Source organism: Sparus aurata, chromosome 6 (assembly GCF_900880675.1).
Source record: "Sparus aurata chromosome 6, fSpaAur1.1, whole genome shotgun sequence".
NCBI lineage: Eukaryota > Metazoa > Chordata > Actinopteri > Spariformes > Sparidae > Sparus > Sparus aurata.
The window spans coordinates 10,295,953-10,315,937 of NC_044192.1; the positions used below are offsets into that span (position 1 = coordinate 10,295,953).

Consider the following 19,985-nt stretch of genomic DNA (forward strand, 5'->3'; position numbering starts at 1 on the left):
CTGCTGCATGCTGTGAAGCTCCAGAAATGTTTTGTGGACTACGAAACTTCACTCGAAGTGAATGAATTTTCAGTTTTGGGGGAACGTATCCTTTCACCATCATTTATCGACCATGATTGTGATGAGCCATAACAATATTGAATATACTTGAACATATTCAAAGGTGTTGCAGAATCCTCTAATATCGACCTTTTTTACCTGCCGACAGGATGATGAGCCAACAGGCTGATACAGATTATTCATGTGGCTAATTTATTGGTCAACCTCTCATTTCAGCCCGGTTGTCAGGATATCATGTTCGGACTTAAACGTTTCTGCAAACCAAAGAAATGTCCAATGCTGACATGTGTACCAAACTTGACATGTCACGTTCCAACTATACGCATTCTATCCACCTGTCGCAGCAGTAGGTGAAGGGGAACACGGTGACGTTACTACATCCAACAAGGCTGCCAAACGGACGACAAGAGTTTGAGTCACACCACTGGTCATTTTGAAAGACGTTTCCATCTGTTTTAGTGGTGACAAAACGGCTTTTTTTCCATGGGAAGTTGGAACATCTCCATCCGTGAGTGTGGCGACCAAAACAGGTGTTTTAAGCAAAGCCATGGTGCTATCCGAACCTTAACCAAGTGTTTTTTTGTGCCTAAACCGCACGGGAGTTTTGACAAAAGAGAAACAGAAACTTCAGCCTAAACATAACAACAGGTTGCGACATAAAGAATCCAGTTTCAACATCCAGATTTTAACTTATCTGTGGTTTCGCTGAGACGTACTTGGCTAACGTTTATTCTGGCGATTGGTTTGGCTAAGAATCCAGTTTCCAAGTAAGTTGACGGGTTGGGAAATGCGACATCTATTTTCTTACAAACTGGACCCTGAAACATTAAAATAAAGTCTCTGATGAAAAAGTGAATCCAGCTGACCTCTGGCTTCTCTCTCTCTCTGAGTTTTTTTTCCTCCAGAGGTGACGCTCTTGAAACAAAAAACAACAACGTGTGTTTGCACGGCGGCGTGAAAGCTAATTCAAGAACCGCACTCATCCTTGAAACGGACAGTGGAGTGAATATAACGATCCTCTACAACTCGGCTCTCCTCACAGTCTGCATTGATCAAGATTAAAAAAAAACAAAAAAAAACAGCTCCAGTGTGTCTTTAATACAAGCATGAATCATCAGGCTCAGCTCGGCATTCACTAAAACTCAAACATAACGAACTGAAGCCCCTCTGCTAAAAAGATTAAAGTCATCAAATATCACAAATTCAGCTTCGGTTGTTCTATTTCACACTTTTCTCCTCTCAAACTTCCCTCCAGCCGTGCGTGCATCTGGACACCTCTTCCCAGCCTGCCCGCAGTGTTTGCTCTCACATGTGTGTGTACGTCTGCAGGCTGTGTGTGGGGTTTTTTTTTTGTGTGGTTTGCATGTGTGTAACAGATCCTCACGAACCCCCGGCACCTGACGCCGGGCCAGTGAGGAGCATAGCAGCCATCTGGTCAGCCCTGAGGGAGTCCGGCGGCCACCCAGAGCCGCTCGGCCCAAACAGGTAGCCCGTCTGACATCCCCAACTCATCTCCAACCCAGCAAACTGCAGATAATGAGGGGCAGACAGCTGGCCGTTGGAGCCCGCGTGCCCCCCTACCTACACCAGGAAAAAGTGTCAGGAATGAGCTTTTCAGCAGCGTAAGCAAGTTTCGTGGACGCACTGCTGACTCGCTGCGTCCTTCAAAGTCCATTCATCACACGAAACCCCCCCCCCCCCACCCCCTCCTACTCCACAGTCAGAGGTGCTTTTGAGCGTTTACCTGAAGCAGAACTCAATAATCAGATTTATGTGAGAGGAGAGGCTGTTTGATAGACGTGCGGTTGCATGTTCCAGCCTACAGATGGCAGTATTTCAACAGGAACTTAAGAGTGCATCCTTCTGTTTGCATTTATGGACTTCTTAATGAGAATAAAACGCGCATGAATTAAGTGTCAAAGTGTTTGAATGGTTACATTTCTTGCTTTATAAAAAGACTCAAAATGGGCTTGTCTGTCTGTCTCTGTCTGACTTTCTGGTGAATGCTGCTGCTCACCCTCTCCCAAAAAAACCCACATTATTTTACATTTACCTCAGAATATGTTTGGATTGATGCAACAATAAAACAAAAAACAGCCAATTTGCACACGTGGAAGGCGGACAAACACACGAAGATGGCCATCACTTGACAAATAGACCCTTTTTTAGACACCGACATCAGCTTCATCCTGCGTGGAGCTGATAACATTTGAAGGCTGGGTCCGTTCCCTTTTTTTCTGAAAACAAAAACGTGCACATATTAAAATCCATTGATTTGTGGGAATATTACTATAATTATAACACTGTGGAGAGTCCACACACCGCGCCTGAGAGACACAGAATGAAATGTAATGCAAACGGCGCCCAAGTTGTGCCAAAAGGATGACGCCACGAGAGGTCCTAAAAGCGCACACTGTACGTGAGGTGCAAGTGAACCGATGGGTGACTTCATGTAGCACCAGGAGAGAGAGAGAGAAAGAGAGAGAGAGAGGGAGAGAGGGGAGAGAGAAGAGGAGGGAGGGAGAGAGAGAGAGAGAGAGAGAGAGAGAGAGAGAGAGAGAGAGAGAGAGAGATATGGGGAGAGAGAGGTTATGTGGCTGCCTGTTACAGAAGATGATCAATCCCTGAACGAGGTGGGAGGGTCACTTGATGCCGGCTCCTGCTCAGCGGCTGACGGAGGGATGCTCACTGCTGTCCAGATGACTTCACGGGCGGCGCGTAGAATAAATTAACCGCCACTGCCTGACTGCCTGCCTGGCGCGGGACGTTCAGCCACCTTAAACCCCCCCACCTCTCCAAAAAAGAAGAAATCCCTGCGAAATAAACCGGATCTGCGCTCTTCATGAATGAGTCTCCTCTTCTTTCAAGGTGAGTAGTCCATCCATTTACTACGGCAGACCCCGGCGAGAGCGCGCACACACAAGGGTAAAGTTTGCTCGACTTTACGCGCCTCGGACGCGCCGAGAATCGAGGTTATTTTCTTTTCCTTTTTTTTAACAGATAAATGTTGCATGAGGACAAAAAAAAATGATTGGATTATTTTCTCTGCTTTTTTGTTTTGCGCCACCTGTAACAAACCCAAACAGATGTGGGGGGCTTGATGCTCTGGCAGACAGAGCGGGCTGTAAAATGCCTCTCAACACGGGCGGCGAGGCAGAGCGGCTCTGTGCAGGGTTTTGGTGCAAATTATCAGGAGGAGAGAGAGAGAGAAAAATCACTTCCTAGAGCAGCTTTTTTTTTTCCAGCTCTCTTTTGCACATGTGGATTATCCTATCAGTTGGGCATCGGGAGAATACCAGAGTGGAGGATTTAGCCTGGAGGAGGTGGTCAACCCCCTTCCTCCTCCTCCTCCTCCTCCTCCTGCTGCTGCTGCTGCTGCTGCCTCCTTGCAGTCGGAGCTCCGTGCAGCCTTGGCAGCCTGGGCAGAGCAGGAGCCACGGGGACGCTGATAAGGCTGGGCAGGCGCTGAGATGGAGCTGAGAGGACTAAAGCGCACGCAGCTGTAGCGGTGCCAACCTCAACAATGCTGTTGACCAAGTGCATCCTCGCACCCTTCCCTCTCCCTCTCCCTCTCCCTCTGTGTGTGTGTGTGTGCGTGAGGGGCTGGTTGTTGGATGCACGCTCTCTTTGACTCTCGCCCCTCATTGCAAACCAGATGAAGCCCTCTCCTCCCTCTCTGTATACTCTTTCTGGTCCGGCTTATCTAACCGGCCAGTTGGACTAGCTTTTATTCTCCTGGCCCCTCCAGAGTGGGTAAAGCCTCTCACAGAGAGAGAGAGAGAGAGAGGGAGGGAGGGGGGAGGGGGGGAGGAGAGGAGAGAGATTGGCTTCTCTCCTGGTGTGTTCATGCCAGTCATGCGCTCCGCACTTTATCAGTTGCCTGCTAATTTTAGAATTTAAATGAATCTCCACATTAGTTCTGTCTCTGTCTTCTTCTGCTGCGCTGCATGAAACAGAGGTTCGGTTTGTGATGGATTCTGTTCATCCGAGGTGTTTTAGTCATGCAGGTGAGGCTTTAATCAATCCGGACTCAATAATAGACCCAGTTCTAAAAAGGTCAGTTCCTCCAAAAATACAAAAACAAAGAGATATCTTACTTCTTGTTCCTTGTCGATTCGAGCCAAACAGATGTATTTGTTCTTTTAGATATTTGTGCCGGAGCCAGAAGATACAAATGGTCCAATGTCGACACATCGGACGATAAACAAGTCTTAGTCTTATTGTCTAGCATGAAATCGGTGCAGTGAAAGAGGAAACTGAAGTCAAAATGTTAGAACTATGAATCACCGTAAACATCTTTCTCTGCTTTATTTTCTGGAAAACCAAAAAAGTTTCATGTGGGTTGATTTCAGACAACATGCGCGATATACGATATACATGTAAAAGACCGATATTGGCCAATGGATAAACATCGGTCGTGCAGTGGGGCTGTGACTAACGGTTACTTACATTGTAGATTTATCTCTTGTGGTTTCTTGATAAACCGATTTGTTGTTTGGTGTCTGAAATGTCAAAGAATGGTTGAAAAACGTCGATCAAAGCCAGAGATGACCTCCGCAAATGTCTCGTTTCATCCGCAGCCCAAATTTTTTGCAGTTTACCGTCACAGATGAGGAAAGAAACCTGAAAATCTTCACATTTGAGAAGCTGGAATCAGAGAATTATGTCTTTTCTTTCACCCAAACCGATTCATCGGTTATCAGAACAGTTGGCAGTTAATTAAAAAGTTGACAGCTAACCAATCGACGAAACAACATTTATATTTTGGTAACTATTCCCCTCTAACTCACTGTGACCAGTTTTCACTGGAACTCCTGTTGAAGACATCATCCTGATGAAACCTGCGGTTTGTGGTTCATCCAGTGTAACCTGGACTTATTGTTTCTGGAAAGACGAGTCCCGGTCGAGGTTTCCAAATGTCATTTTTCATTAGTTTGAGGGGCTGAAGCACATTTACACTTGTTGTTTTTGGGGCTGCGACTGAAGTTTACAGGTGCAGATGTCAGTTTGAAAGGATGAGTTTGCACAAAAACGGAAATCGAGTCATTATCTACCTCATACTGATGGAAAGTTGGATGAAGTTTCGTCATCCCTGGCGCTTCACAACAGCGCAGCTTTGCAGCACTCTCTTTAACAACTAAGGTAGATGGGGACTTGATTTAAAAAGACGTTTTTTGCAACCCTTACTCCCGACTTTCAATCGGCATTTTTGGGTGAACTTACCCTTTAATAGCTAGCCAAGACTAGGTACGAGAGATAATGTCATTTCTCATTTGTGTGAGCATTATATATCCATTCAGTTTTCCACAACGCAGCGGCAGCCTTGTTGGATTGTTTATCGATCTCACTTTGCCGATTTTGAATGTGGCGGGTTTGCAGGTGAGAGCTGCTTTGTTTTGGAGTCTTTTGACCCCGGAGGCGACGCCTGAGCAGTGTAGGTGAAGTAATTTAGAACATCTGTCTCTGTCATTTTCACCCACAAGCCAGGAGTTCAGCGTTATCTTCACTTCTACAGAGATTAATGAGCTGCACACAGTCGGTTTGAGAAGACAGAAAAATAAAAGGGAAGGAAAATCTGCAGCACAACTCCGCTTCAGCTGCGGGAACGTAAAGAAGAAAAAAAGAACGTCTTTTGATTTAAATGACCACTGGTTCAATGCGTGACATTGATTTTGGACTAATTTGAATATCAGGGAGCGCGGCGATGTGGGTCAGGGGCAAAGGCGACGCGTAGCCGCTGCAATACTACATCAGGCGAATTAGTGTATGTAACACAATTACACGGTGTGTGAGTGCACAGCAGCTCGCTGCTACTACCCAGAGCTGGAGACCCCCCACCTCCAGCCCTCGCCACCTCCCCCCACCGTTACCCCCGTTGCCCACAGAGACACTGATTAAACACGACTGTTCAGATGCTACAGCCCGAGGAAGAAGACGAAGGAGGAGAGCCCCCAGTGTGTGTGTGTACACTGTGTGTGTGTGCATCCATACACATGCATTCACTATATGCATTGCCTAGTAGTTCCTTACATCGGAGTGTGTACATTAGAGAGGCAGTAGAGATACGATGAGAGGAGACACAGACAGTCACATGAAACCGACAGTGACGCGGGGGAAAGAGAACAAAATACTGCAGATCATCAAGCACGACCGGCACGCTGTTGTCCTCACTTTTCTCCCTCTCTCTTTCTCTCCTTCATCCCTCTTTCAATCTTCACGCTTCCTCTTGTTTCAGTGTGCGATCCAGGCCTGGAGGGAGGCGGATGTGCAGGTAGATAAAGGTGGAGGACAGGGACGGATGCAGGGGAAGCGAGAGGTGGAAAAAAAAAGATAGCGAGAGCAATAAGGACTGGACGAGACGCAGAGTGAAAGACAGAGAGAGAGAGAGAGAGAGAGAGAGAGAGAGAGAGGTGGTGATGGAGGAGAGGAGCGAGAGGGAGGAGCGGTACAAGTGGAAAGCGTGCAGCTCACCTGCCAGATGGCAGCTTTGGCAGCGCTCAGCATGCAGCGATGGCGGTCTTGCAATATGGCGCGTCGCCTCCAGATTGTCACACCGTTGTTGATACAAACAGTGCAATAACTTTGCTGATGTGTGTGTTTTGCATGATATTCCCTGGCACTAGTGTAAGCAGACAGCATATGGTCGTGGAAAAACGCAAACAGACAAAGTTAAGGGATGTCACATGTGTTCTGCGTCTTTCTCTGGGAAGTACAGACACATGAGTTTTTAATTGGAAGAGTTTGTAATCTCTTTTGTCTTGAACGGGCACGCGGTGATCGGTTTACTCATCGCGAGAAGAACAGCTCAGCTCAGGAGAACAGTTGTGTCGTGTTTTTCTGTGGCTTTGGAGAGGAGCTTTTGAAAGAAAGAGAAAAGAACAACCAACCTGAGATAACCCCGTCATCAGGGTTATCTCAGGTTGGGGTTTGAAGACTAAAGACTGTTAACAGAAAGTCTGTGGGTGAGGAATCTGAAAGACATGGATGTTACCTGGCAGCGGGAGTCTAAGCCCCTGATTCCACCGAGCATGTCTGCATTGCATTAGAGCTGCAGCACTGCTGCCGGTATGGAGCATGATCGTTTCTACAATCACTTGTAGTGCAACCAGCCTCGCTACTGCATTGTTTCAGTGGCGTCCCAGAAGTGGCTTTGCTCTGCTCTGCGGCGAATATGTCCCAAGAAGGAACAGGATAGAGTATCCTTTAGATTTTCAAAATAAAACACACTGTGTGGACTGGAAATATTAACAATAAACACACTGATTTAACTACGTAGCCTACTCAACTATGGAAGAAGCTCAAAAGTCAACATTATGAAATAAACACACTTTCTTTTACACTCTGCTTCTGAAATGCTCCTGATCGGGACATGAAGGACGTAACAAAAACCTTGTCGCATATGCAAAGTCAAAGAAATACGCCCGGTGGAATTAAGCTGTAACTAAAGATGCTGTCAAGTTCCATGATGAGAAATGTAAGATCCAGTGTCGACTCGCTCTAGGGACCAAAAAATATATGTTGGCCTCTATTTCTATTTAAAAGTCTGAGTCTTGTAAGTCCAGCAACTTAAGGAGGCTAAATGCTAACCTCCCGATGGCACTTTCACTCGTTCATCATGTCAGGTTTGGAGTTCTGCTAATTTTCAGGGGAGGGGGATGGACATGTTCGTTCACCCGTGACAGGGTCAGGGTCATAGTCGGAGCTGTAGAGCTAACTTGCATGAACCTCATTCAGATAAAGGATCAATGAATCAGACATTATAGACTAACATGCTCAACCAAACAACTCCCCTGTCCCTGCACTCTCTCTGCTACTAAGTAGAAGGAGTAGGAATGGCTGGCTAACATGGGGGGGGATGCATTTTGGTCATTTTGATAGTAAAGGGGGGACGCCATCCCTCCTCCAATCGCCTACTGGTGCCAACCTCTGAAAACATAATTACTGATTTCATACATTAGCACATTCAAATTAGCCATCAATTAAAATGTGGCAATTTAATTTGGAAGCAGAAATGCAAATATTGGTCATGGAGAACATGGGAAATGTATGGAAATTGGCTCTTAATGTGGTAGAACCATGACAAATCTGTGTCCCTGCGCTTAAACACTTCTGTTTCTCTCCGTTTGCTCAGATGCCTCCAACTCAAACAATTGTTCCCATTTCTAGAAAGACGAAATCTCTTGCTACACTTGTTTCACGTACACGACGACATTTGAACAACGTCCACATTCACCAGAGCTTTCTCGGAAAATCAGCAGGTCCCAAACCTCAAAGAGCGTGTCGTGCTTTACAAAACACTGCTTCTGCTTATTTATGGTCTCTGGAACTGAATCGTTTTTTTTTATGATTGAAGAATTCATTAGAGTTAAAGGTTAACCATATAAAATCATGCGCCCGACTCAAGCCAAATAAACTGGATTGTCAGCTGACTCGCCTCTCCCTCGCGACTTTTTTCTTTGCCGAAATGTTGACGTCACAGTTTGGGAAGCAAACACCTGCTGAGCGAGTTGATCTTTGGTGGGAGGGGGGGAGTAAATCATCATTCATCTTAAACGTGTCCCAGAAACTCCTCGACTACATCTGAGACGTGTGCAGTGTGTTCAGCCCTAAGCAGCCAAAAACCTGTTGGGACCGCACTAACTTAATAGAGTTTGAGAATTCAATATTATTTTCAGGATCTGCGCCCTATCAGGAAGCTACAGCGATGATGGGAAATGTTCTCTGTTGTGTATTCACTGTAAAGTCTTAACTGTTTTCCTCAGTATGTGTTATCTCTCAAGGAGCTTTTATTAAAAAACTGCGTCCCGTTTGCCTTCTGGTGAGATTCTATTTCAGCGAAAGTCACTTGTGTTTGCAGTCCTGGTAGACCTCTGGATCACTGGGGTACTGTACTTTAAACCAGGCTATTTCTATTTCTAGACACTGAGGAAATGTGTATGCATTTGCCCGAAATCACAGTTAGGAAGGTGGATAGAGTTTCAGAGTTAGAATTAGGGACAAGCCGGGCTGGGCCGACCGCGGAGGCAGACTGAGATAATCTGGGCAGATGCTTGTATTTGTACAGCTTTTTGGGTGAATGGCCACCGAAGGCCTTATTTGCACTGCGGATTAAACGTTAAATGGGTTTCGGAGCGGCGGATACTTAGAGGGAAAGTTGTCGAATAGTGGAAACATGCGCCGTCTCTCCTCCTCTTCCCTGTTTCTCTCGCCCTCGCTCGCCGTCTATCGCTGTCTCCTCTCGCTCGCAGTGATTTGTCGGCAGTGGAGGTAGCAGCTGTTCCTTTTGCATTGTAATTTCTTTGATCGTAATTATTCGTGCCAGATACCTCCAACCTTGGCATCCTCCACCCCACGAAGCCATATGGGCAAAGAGGGAGGAAGGCGAGCGAAAGAAGAAAAAAAACCCAAAACATACAGGCTTCTGTGGAATAAGTTCTTTGATTTCTGTGTGCAGTGGTGTGGGAATTATGGACATATGTGCTTCACAGCTTCACATGGATGCACTGCATCACTGTGTTTGATTATTTTTCTCATTCGTGCACTCGCTTGGGGTCTGCTCTCTGCCAAATGTAATGTATTTTTTTTTTTCTCCGTCAGTACTCTGTGATTTATGCAAAAGCAATATGTCCACGCACATCTGTAACTGAATCAGTCGGAGCGGCTTTGTTCTACAGAGAGAACAATGTCAAGTCAGACAAAAAAGACAAGGAAGGCAGACAATAAAAGTACAGCCGTGCTAGAGGCTGAGCATCAGGCCCCGGTGGTTGCTGGGCCAAATAAAAATGAATGAGTACAAAAACACGCGACTAGAGTGCTGTTCGGTGCTCGTCTCTGGACTAGAGAGCGTGAGGCTCGCGTTACACTGCCCTCATTCTCTATTCCCCTCAGCTGCACCGTCCACAGATCACTCCCACTCGGCCGGACTCCTCTGCTTACAGGGGGTACAAGGGGTTCTTCTTCTTCTTCTTCTCGGGCTTAAGCGACGTTAAGGATGAGTGGTTGTGGGCGGCCGCTGCATCACGGCTCACACGCATACATGCTGTGTGGCTCCGAGAGAAAAAAAAAAAAAACGCAGCTCACTCTGTCTTCTTCTGCGGCCCGCTGAATTATAGAAGACCCTGTATTGCACTCGAGCTGCATGGGTTTTCATCACAGTGCTGGAGGTCACTCTGACTTTCCCCCCTGTGCTCATCATATATGCAACACGAGGGCCTCGGCAGTTGAGAGGAGCCTGCTTGAGGTCACCATTAACCAGGGAAGACCGACAATGAGATTTATGGAAGAGGAGACTGAGAGCTGAGAAGAGGGGAGGGAGGAGAAAGGCATGCATGGGTAAATCCGACTGTGGCGGCAGCACCCTTCATCTGGTCCCCGCTCTTAACAGCAATTTCAGATATAGTACTGTATCTGCATGTATAATGCATAGGCCCTAAGATAATGGCATGCATTGCGGAGGAGGCTGCTGACTGTGTTGTGGCGATGTACTGGAATTGGTCCCCTATGCCACATTCGCGTCTGCCCGGGTCCCTCGCAGCATCCTGCAGTTATTAAGAGCAGAGCGTGTTGCCATGACATAGTGTTGTTTTACTGTTCCCCGCAGACATCTTCCGCTGCTCCACCATCAAGATTGGTGGCTGGCTGGAGACTCCTAAAGCGTGCAATATCTGCTCTGACCAATAAACCAAACAAGAAGTGAGAGGAAAAAAAAAAGAGGCAATTACGGTTTGCTTTTGTTAATATAAAAATCGTGCCAACAAAAAACAAACTGAATTTCAAGCAATTCAAGCTGGTTTCCAGAGGATACTAGCATCACAAAGTGTTAGCGTCATTATTCTAAATTCTGGTTGTGAGTAGTTTTTTTTCCCCCCTCCTGACTGAGACGAATGTCCGGGGGAAGCCCCGCTGTTTAAATTTATATTGCAGAACATAACGGTGGAAATTAACCACAGGCCAACTGTCACAAAATTTCACTGCGCGGCATCAAAGCGGAGATATCCTGTGGGTATCTGCAGTGTGAGCATCCACGCTGCACATCGTGCCCTCCGAGGCCACGCTCTGTGTTTCTGTGAGGGGGTCTTTCACAAGGCGGGGCTGGTCGCCCTGGGCTGCCCCCCCTCCACGATGCAGCCGTGGATAAAACACGGTGGACTGATCACAAAACACTGCTTTTCCTAATAAACCCCACCGGTCCCTCGTGATTCAGTCTGACATTCATTTATAAGTCATCGTTAATAAAGACGGCATTTTCATGTCCTAATTCCCCGACTCATCACTGTAGGTACCAGCGACAGCCCCTGGCTCTGGCTTGCTGGCTCCCTCCTCCCTCCTGTCTCCGCCACGTTTGACCTACTTCTGTCTCCACAACATTGTAAACAGATCTACTAATTGCCTTCATTTATTCATTTGGAAGTCAAGTTATGTTGCGGCTGGCTCCCTCCCAGCTCATTCATGTGTAATGTGTACAACGCTGGCCCTCCCCCCCCAATGACTCGTCCATGTGTGTTCAGAGGAAACCCCAGACAAAGGTTTCCCATCAGGCCATTTCAGCTTAGAAGCGCAAACATCGTACAAAACATCGCCATTAAGTGCTGCAGCTAAAACTTTTTTCCTTGAATCTGAGATGATCTCTAAGAAGAAACTTTATAAGCCTACTCTCAACATCCATCAGCAGTGCTGTTTGGTAAACCTACTGACACAAACAAAACCCTGCGTGCTCCTGCCCAGCCGGCTCGCAATCATGAGGAGAGGAATCTGTTATGACTATTGTAGTTCAGGCGCTTTTTCCGCCCCTGTGGTCTCATACTGTTATTGCTTTTGTTCAGTCTTTTAAATCTAGGCCACAATAACAGCAGCAACAAGAAAAAAAAAAAATCGGAAGAAATGTTTTATCACCTCTGATGTGAGTGACAATGACTCCCATTGTTGACTAAGTGTGAGAGCAGAGATGCTTCTCCTGACCTTTGGAAAGATCGTGGCATCATCTGCTCACAGCGCCGCCGGTCTCACACGAATCTATACTCCAAAACGTAAACAGGATGAACCAGAACACTGTGACGTTTTTTTTGCCAAATCTGTCTGTCCTTCAAGTGTGGGTTTTGAAAATATCTTGTGCATAATGTGAATCCTTTTTTAAGAATACATAGTTATGGATATTTTTAAGGTTTTATGAATCCGTTCAGGCTTACAATTCACACACAACACAGAGGTGCAACTTCACATAATTACCAAAACAGTCTAGTTATGAGTTTTTAAAATACCAGCAGTTATGCTATTCACACCAGCTTATTTGAATTTTCACAATACTTACTGCAAGTTGCAAATAACACTGCAAGGATACATAAATTAAAGTAGACCTGTTATGTTTTTTTTTCTGTGTTTATCCTTTCCTTCAATGTTTTAAATATTGTTGTGCATGTAAAATATCTTGAAAGTTAAAGAGGTGAAAGTCCACACCAACAGAAGCTCCTCTATCCTGCAGAAAACACTGCACCTCAAATGCCTCGTCAGAAGTCTCGCTTTTAATATTGTGACTTTGTGACATCACTGTACTGTCACCATGTCACACATTTGCATAATTAACGCCTCACGGCTAGTTTGGCACAAATTGATTCAGCAGAGCTCCTCCGTCTGTTGTCGCTAGAAGTTCTGGGTCAGGCGTGTATGAGCTGACCAATCAGAGGACACTGGGTTTTCAGGAGGCGGGCCTTAAAGAGATGGGAGCTAAAACAGAGTGTTTCAGACAGAGGATGAATACGGTGCTGCAGGAGGAGAAAAATTGTATTTCTTGAACATTCAAACATGTAAGCCTACTCTAGTGGTAACTGAAAATGGAATTATAAACCTGAAAATTAGCAGAATATAGTCTCCTTTAATCTATTAGTTTAATAATGAATAAGGGTGGAAATAATTATTTTGGTATTTGGATGAACTGACCCTTTAAAAATGGGTCTGTTACTGAGTTCAGATTGGTTTAAACCTCACCAACATGACTAAAGCTCCTTAGATGGACAGAAATTATTTACCTACAAAACTTTTAGTCACTGAGGAAAACAGTGAAAATGATGCACATGGGCGTCCGAACAGAGACACCTCCCCTGTGAACATTTGAGTTCATCTCTGACGGCAGATGGGTCAAACGAACAAGAGAGAGACAACAGCTAACCATCCCTTCTGTTCCATGAATTTATGCCTAACGGGGCGCTACAGAAGCTATGACAGCATTTCACCCCGATAAAAGCTGAACCCAATGGATGGATTCGGTTCCACTGATCTTGATCCAGGTCAAAGGGTCGTGTTTGCGGAGCGCGGGGGGGGGGGCGGCCTCTCTCTCCCCTGTGCCGTGATTGGTGCCCGCTGAGAGCTCGTGTCCCCAGAGGCCTCTGCAAACCGTGTTCCTGTGTGCGAGTGTGAATGAGTCACGTCTGGGCTGGAGCGTGTCTGAGTGGCGAGGCGGAGAATTCAGCAGGGAGGACTGCGCAGGGCAAAGAGTTGTCTCTATAATCCAGGGTAAACACTGAGCAGCATGACTGCACGCCTTAGACGTGACTAAAGCCGGGAGAACAGAAATGGATGAAACGATGAGACTGCCGCTTGCCTGCATGTCTGCCCGGCTGCGTTTGCCACCAGCGCTTCCACATTTTCTCCTCTTCTTGTCCCCCCCCCCCAGTTTCGTAATTCCTCTGAGGGTTCGACTGAAGACTCTCAACACTGAATTAACCTCTGGATGGCACCGCTGGTGTCTGCTGTTTAAGGTCATGCCAGGCTCGAACCTGGCTTTGCAAATATAATTTTGTCTGCTATTTACAGTCGGATGGCGCCGTCATATTAATCACTTCTAGTTGAGAAAAAGAGCAGCGCTTCTGATGGGATCACAACGCAAATAGCACCAAAGGTCTCCACCTGGAAGTCTGCGGTGGGATTCGGGCGAGATTAATTCAAAGTTATGAGATTCCGCCGGACGCCGCAAAGTGGAGACAACCCCGGTCGAGTTGGTGAACACAAAATCAACAGTCTGCTTCTCTTTGTGGCAGCTCAAGAATACGAACAAAGGACTGAGTCAGATTTTTGTGATCTAAAACCGCCCACTTTCAAACGGCTCTTTAATGCATTACATCCCATTCCCGCATCCCCTTTCACACCAGAAAGCCCTACATCAAAAAGCAGAGGAAAGAATTGGAAAAAAAAAAGGTTTACACTCCAGGGAGTAAAGGTTTCTTACTGACCACCAGGCAATTTAGTTTACTGAAAACATACACATGAAAGCTGCAAAAAGACGTTATGTTTGAGTTTACCCGCAGGCCGTCAGAATAAAAGGCCACTGTCGCTGCTGCTTCATCTGAAACATTTCTGAATGTCTCAGTACTATTTTCATTACGTTTTAACATAAAAAAGGACAAATGGGAGAAAAATTGTGGTTACATCAACACAGAATCTGGTTCGGGGGCTCATCAGCTTGCAGAGCAGATGATTTGAGGGATTTTCAGAAGGAATTTGCTGGACACCGTTTTTCGGAAAATAAAGAAGCAGCAAATATTAGAGCCAACACGTCCTGCCAAATCTCAGGCTTTTTCTGAGAACTAATAAAAGCAAACACAGTTTTTGTGTGTCCAGTCGGGAGAAAAAAAAGCTAGTCAAGAACAGAAGAGAGGAAAGCTTATCTCATCTAACATTTAACGGGGAGATGAATAAAGACAAAGATGGGCGAACGTCTTGTGTTCCCAATGAAGAAAAAACAAACTGTCAACTCCACATTTAAATTCAGGAATACAGTGTGTGACAGATGTTGCTCTTCGGCGGCCAATTACTGGTGGACTTGCTCACACGGAGCCTGCCAAATTGAGCAGAGTAGGTCGAGACACTCGAGTGACTTGTCCCCCGGTGTGAGCGTGGCGGGGACAGATGGACAGGAGATGCTGGAGTGGAGCTGGAGTCGGCCCAGCCAGCTCAGTGTCAGTCCATCCGCTTCATCCCTGGCTCCCGCTCAACTCAGCCGGACGTCCTGTTAGCCAGCCAATGGAGAGCACCCACCCCGTCATGACCCCCGCGTTAGGATCTGACATGGCTGTCTTCATTTAACCTTTACTTATACCAGGAAGCCTCACTGAGAAAACACCCTGTTTACGAAAAGACCGAAGCCAAGAAAGACAGTTGCCTTTGAGCCGAAGCCTTCTAGCGTTTGGCAGGACATCTTTGGAGGAGATTGTAGAAGCGTTTTCGTGAAAAGGGGGGGGGGTTTCATGATTTAAAAAAATAAAAAAAGATAAAAATGAGTGAGGGGCTGCTGATGTGGTGCCGGAGAGAGGACAAAAAGGGGGCGATAAAAAATTGCCAGATTGGTGAAGCCTCCGGTGTCACACGGACAGGATTTAGGGTGATGTAGGTGTCTTAATTTATGGTCTGTCCTCCTATGCAGGCAGCTTTATTACTCCGTTAATGGACTTCGATGAAGTAACAGCGCATGTGAAGCCACTTTATCTACCATCCTTGTGTTGCCTTCACAAAACATCCGTCTTTATTTTGAGATAAAACAAAAAAAAACAATGTTCCAAATTAGCGCGTTTCGTCTCATCCGTAGAAGAAAGACCTGGCGCCACACCACAACACGCCTCACATGATAGTTATGGCAAGGGTAAAAAAAAAAAACAACAAAAACAAACACATCATCCATCCTTTGTCATGCGTCTAACTCGTCCACCCTCCAGTCCGTCATGTGTTTGAGGGACATTGTTTGTCCCCTGGAAATATCTACATAAAATATGCTAATGAAATTAAACAGAGAAGTGTGAGGGGCTGATGCTGCCTGGCTCTGAATCTCTAATGACTCCCTGCCATCCCTGGAAAAAAAAAAAGAAAAAAAAAAAGCCTGATTAATTTAGGAATGTCGGACGCAGTGGAGAGTGATTAATTCCTCCTGGATTCAACCATTTAAACGAACAAGGCGGAGGGGAGAAGGGAAAACAGGGAGCCCAAAAAATGGACGCATAATTAATACATTTGGATCATTTAATTAGCCACCCAAACAGAGGGAAGGCTCTGCTACAGTGTGTCACTGCTTTGTTCAAGTAATAAGCCACAGTTAGTTCTCCCTCACACAGAGGCGGATATAATGAGCCCCCCTGTTGTTAGGGGGAATATTGGACCATCTCTCGGGCTAGTAAATATGGGGAGACAGTTTGAACAAATGATTACTTGTTTCTTTGATGTCTCATGTGTCTGACTAAGCAGAGATCGAGGGGAAAACAAGCACATATATTTCGAGGGTTTTTAGATGAAGTGTGTAATGATACTCTGAAAGCACTTTTTTTTCTCTCCCAATAGAATCATTTCTACACTCTCAAAGGAGTCAAGGATCTTTTGAGTCTAAAAACAAATATCTCTCTCTTCTCTTTTCAGAAATATGTGAAGATCACAAAACTGCATTTCAGCTCTTCTTCTACTTCGGCGCAGTCCTGCTCCTCGGTGACACACGATTCCAGCTGGTTTGTCTGAGCGCGGTAGTTTTCGGAGCCCTGCGGGGATGGGAGCGCGCTCGGATAAAGGATGGACTTACTGCGGCCTCACTAAAGGTCACGGCCCTCTTAAGGTCATGTCATGGCCCCGGGCACTGTGGCTACTGACTCTAATCTCTGTGAATCAAAAGACGACAGTTGGACAGACTATGAACACTTTCCAATCGGAGCGGAAGGAGTGGTCGCTGAACCACCTGACTGTGCATCAGTCTACGGGGGCTCTTTACATCGGGGCTGTCAACCGAATCTACAAGTTGTCGGCTAATCTCACCTTGCTGGTGTCCCACGATACAGGGCCGGAGTACGACAACAAAGCATGCTATCCTCCGCTGATTGTCCAGCCCTGTTCAGAGCCTCTCGCCTCCACTGACAACGTTAACAAACTGTTGCTCATCGACTACTCTCACAACCGGCTGCTGGCCTGCGGCAGTCTGTACCAGGGCGTCTGCAAGCTGATGAGGCTGGACGATTTGTTCATCCTGGTGGAGCCCACGCACAAAAAAGAACACTACCTGTCCAGTGACAACCAGACAGGCACAATGTACGGGGTCGTTGTTCCCTCGCAGGGTCAGGACGCAACTCTGTACATCGGCACGGCTGTTGGTGGCAAACAGGACTACTTCCCAACTATCTCCAGCCGCAAGCTGCCTCGCGACCCAGAATCCTCTGCCATGCTGGACTACGAGCTTCACACCGACTTTGTTTCCTCTCTCATTAAAATCCCCTCAGACACACTGGCTCTTGTTCCACATTTTGACATCTACTACATTTACGGCTTCGCCAGCGGAAGCTTCGTCTACTTCATGACCGTCCAGCCAGAGACGCCTGAGAATGGGATGCCTGCCGGCAGCTCCCCTGGCGACTTGTTTTACACCTCGCGCATCATCCGGCTCTGCAAAGGTGACAAGAAGTTCCACTCATATGTGTCGCTTCCTGTGGGGTGCGTACACAGAGGTGAGGAGTACCGCCTGCTGCAGGCGGCTTACCTGTCCAAGGCCGGCAGGGTTCTGGCAAAGTCTCTCAACATCAGCGCCCAGGAGGACGTGCTCTTCGCTGTGTTCTCCAAGGGACAGAAGCAGTGCCACGACCCACCAGATCACTCGGCTCTCTGTGTCTTCACCATCCAAGACATCAACACGCGCATCAAGGAGCGGCTGCAGTCCTGCTACCAGGGGGAGGGAAACCTGGAGCTGCACTGGCTGCTGGGAAAGGACGTGCAGTGCACCAAGGCGGTAGGTGGACAGTGGGAAGAGAAAGGCGCTGGGGAACCGCTGGATTTCTCCTCCCATAACTCTAGTATGAAAGCCACATGGTGTTGAGTAGCACTGATATAGATTTACTATCTATTTACTATCATCCCAAAACCCAAGTAGGTGATAGACAGGCAGCCAGACTGTAATGAAGACACCATTCAGGTTTTCAGGATCCCACGAGAGCAGAAGAGCTGGAGGAGATTAATTCCACAAGTGCTAATCAGAGGAGTTTTGTACGGAGCTTTGATTTCATTCAGGGGGTTTGGGCACTGACACCCGCCTTCTTCTCCTCCCCTTTCTCTCTCTCTCTATCTCTCTCTCTCCCTCTCCATCTCCTTCCCTCTTCTCGTCGCTGTCAGCAGTGTTTGAACCCTCTGAGACCTGTTCTTGATCTCGAGAAAAAGGGGGCTTTCTTGTAAATGTCCGACTCTGTGCCTTTGTGAAAGCTATAATTCAGCATAATGAGCAGCTTTCATGGAAACAAGTTGAAAGCGAACCGTGAAAACAATGATATTCATCACATCCTTCGCTCTGGTGGTTCCCAACATGTGCTTTGAGTCAACCATGCCTTCAAACAAATAAGACGTAATGCTATTCATAAAAGCAGCCATGGGAGGACGGACGCACATAATAATGCAATAATTAAATCTCGCTGCGCAGTTAACCAAAGGGCTTTGTATCCAAAATGGACTGTAAATGAAGTGCAATGGTTCATCTTTCCTACGGAGTCATTAGATACTCCGTTTCTTTTGTTGCATGATTATATACTCTGTGAAAGTTCAAAAAGTGGGAGATGCATCAATTCGACTTTTTGGTACTGATATCAGAATGCATGTGATTTGACATCATTTGAAGTGCTTATCATAAGAAACACAAACTCAAAATTACCGCTATGGCTTTACTCTGCTGCGATATTGACACTTGTTACTGTAAATGTTCGTCTCCTAGAAAGCTACAAAAAATGCAAATGTCACAATCTGCCAATTACTGGGATAACAAGACGAGATAGCCTACAGCCACGCTCTGTGTTAGTCACAGGGGCGCTTTAAGCTAATGCTAATTCCATCATGCCATTATGCTGATACGAAGCATGTATTATTTTTACCGTGTACCCCCATGTTTGTTTGTGGGATTGAGAGAAAAAGACAAAATCGTCGGGTTCATTTGGAGAGATTTCCCTCAAGCTCAGGTCCAGAATGTAAGAGAGCATTCTTGATTAACAGCTCCGTGTTTGTTGTCTATTTTCTCCGACTGATGTCTCTCATCTCGTCTGTGTGTGTGTCTCAACGCAAACAACGCATGCAGTCGCTCTGTGAGTTTCCTTGGGCGTGAGTGACGAGTAGAAAAGCTCTGTCAAAATATAATAACTCTCAGTTATTAATCAGTTATAGGACCGGGGTCTGGATTGGATGGCGTCTAGCTCCGGACCCCGACAGCGTTGCCTTTGAGTTTCTTTTGCTAAAAAGGGGGGATGGTGTCCCCCCTCAAATCGCCTCGATTTGATCATTTGCACTACACATACAGTGCAGCTGTGGCTGGTGGTAATGCTGCGAGTTCTGAGGATCGTATTTGCAATTCAGCCTGAGAAGAAGGGGTGAGAATCTCTAAGCACCTCACGTTTTGATTAGATGTGATTAGAGAATGATAAGCGATGAATCTCGATGCATCACATTTTTTGATTTCAATAGATAAATCATTACTTCTCACTCTGTGATTACTTCTACTTTCGCAAATGTGCGTTTGTAATGATCCACAATTAAAAAGACAAACGGATGAAATTTACATCCGATCAGCCGTTTAAAGCGAAACACAAGAAGCAGGCTGACTTAGAACGCAAAAATTATGTTTCAGCAGCCAAAGGAAACATGCAGCGCAGTTTTAAGAATTGTTTATGTACAGGCGGTCATGATTTTGGAGGAAATGGGTTTGGATTTCCAAATATTGACTTTTCTACATTGAGACATGAGAGAGAATCAAGATGCATCTAAGAATAGATTTTCTTCGTCACCCCTTCGGAGAAGTCATTATCATTGGTTATCAATCCAAGACAATTCACAAAAAAAACATCGACAAATCAACCTTGTCGCGTACTAGCCAGAAAGGGAAAAAGGCTCATTTTCGAGTTGGGTGGGGCTGAGAGATAAAGTTCACTCCACCGATCACT

At 46.2% G+C, this 19,985-nt stretch overlaps 1 protein-coding gene across 4 annotated transcripts in view; it reads left to right on the plus strand.

Annotated features, from left to right (window-relative positions):
- Positions 1 to 2,596: 2,596 nt before the first annotated feature.
- Positions 2,597 to 19,985, plus strand: part of LOC115582754 (plexin-A2-like) — a 91,590-nt gene continuing 74,201 nt past the window's right edge. For 2 of the 4 annotated variants that reach the window (XM_030418931.1, XM_030418933.1), the window contains exons 1-2: positions 2,601 to 2,928; positions 16,453 to 17,800. In XM_030418931.1, coding sequence (XP_030274791.1) covers positions 16,577 to 17,800 — 1,224 coding nt within the window. In that variant the 5' untranslated portion in view covers positions 2,601 to 2,928; positions 16,453 to 16,576. Of the gene's footprint in view, positions 2,929 to 14,061; positions 16,333 to 16,452; positions 17,801 to 19,985 lie in introns of those variants that run through there. The other 2 variants (XM_030418934.1, XM_030418932.1) reach the window with 2 other exon arrangements.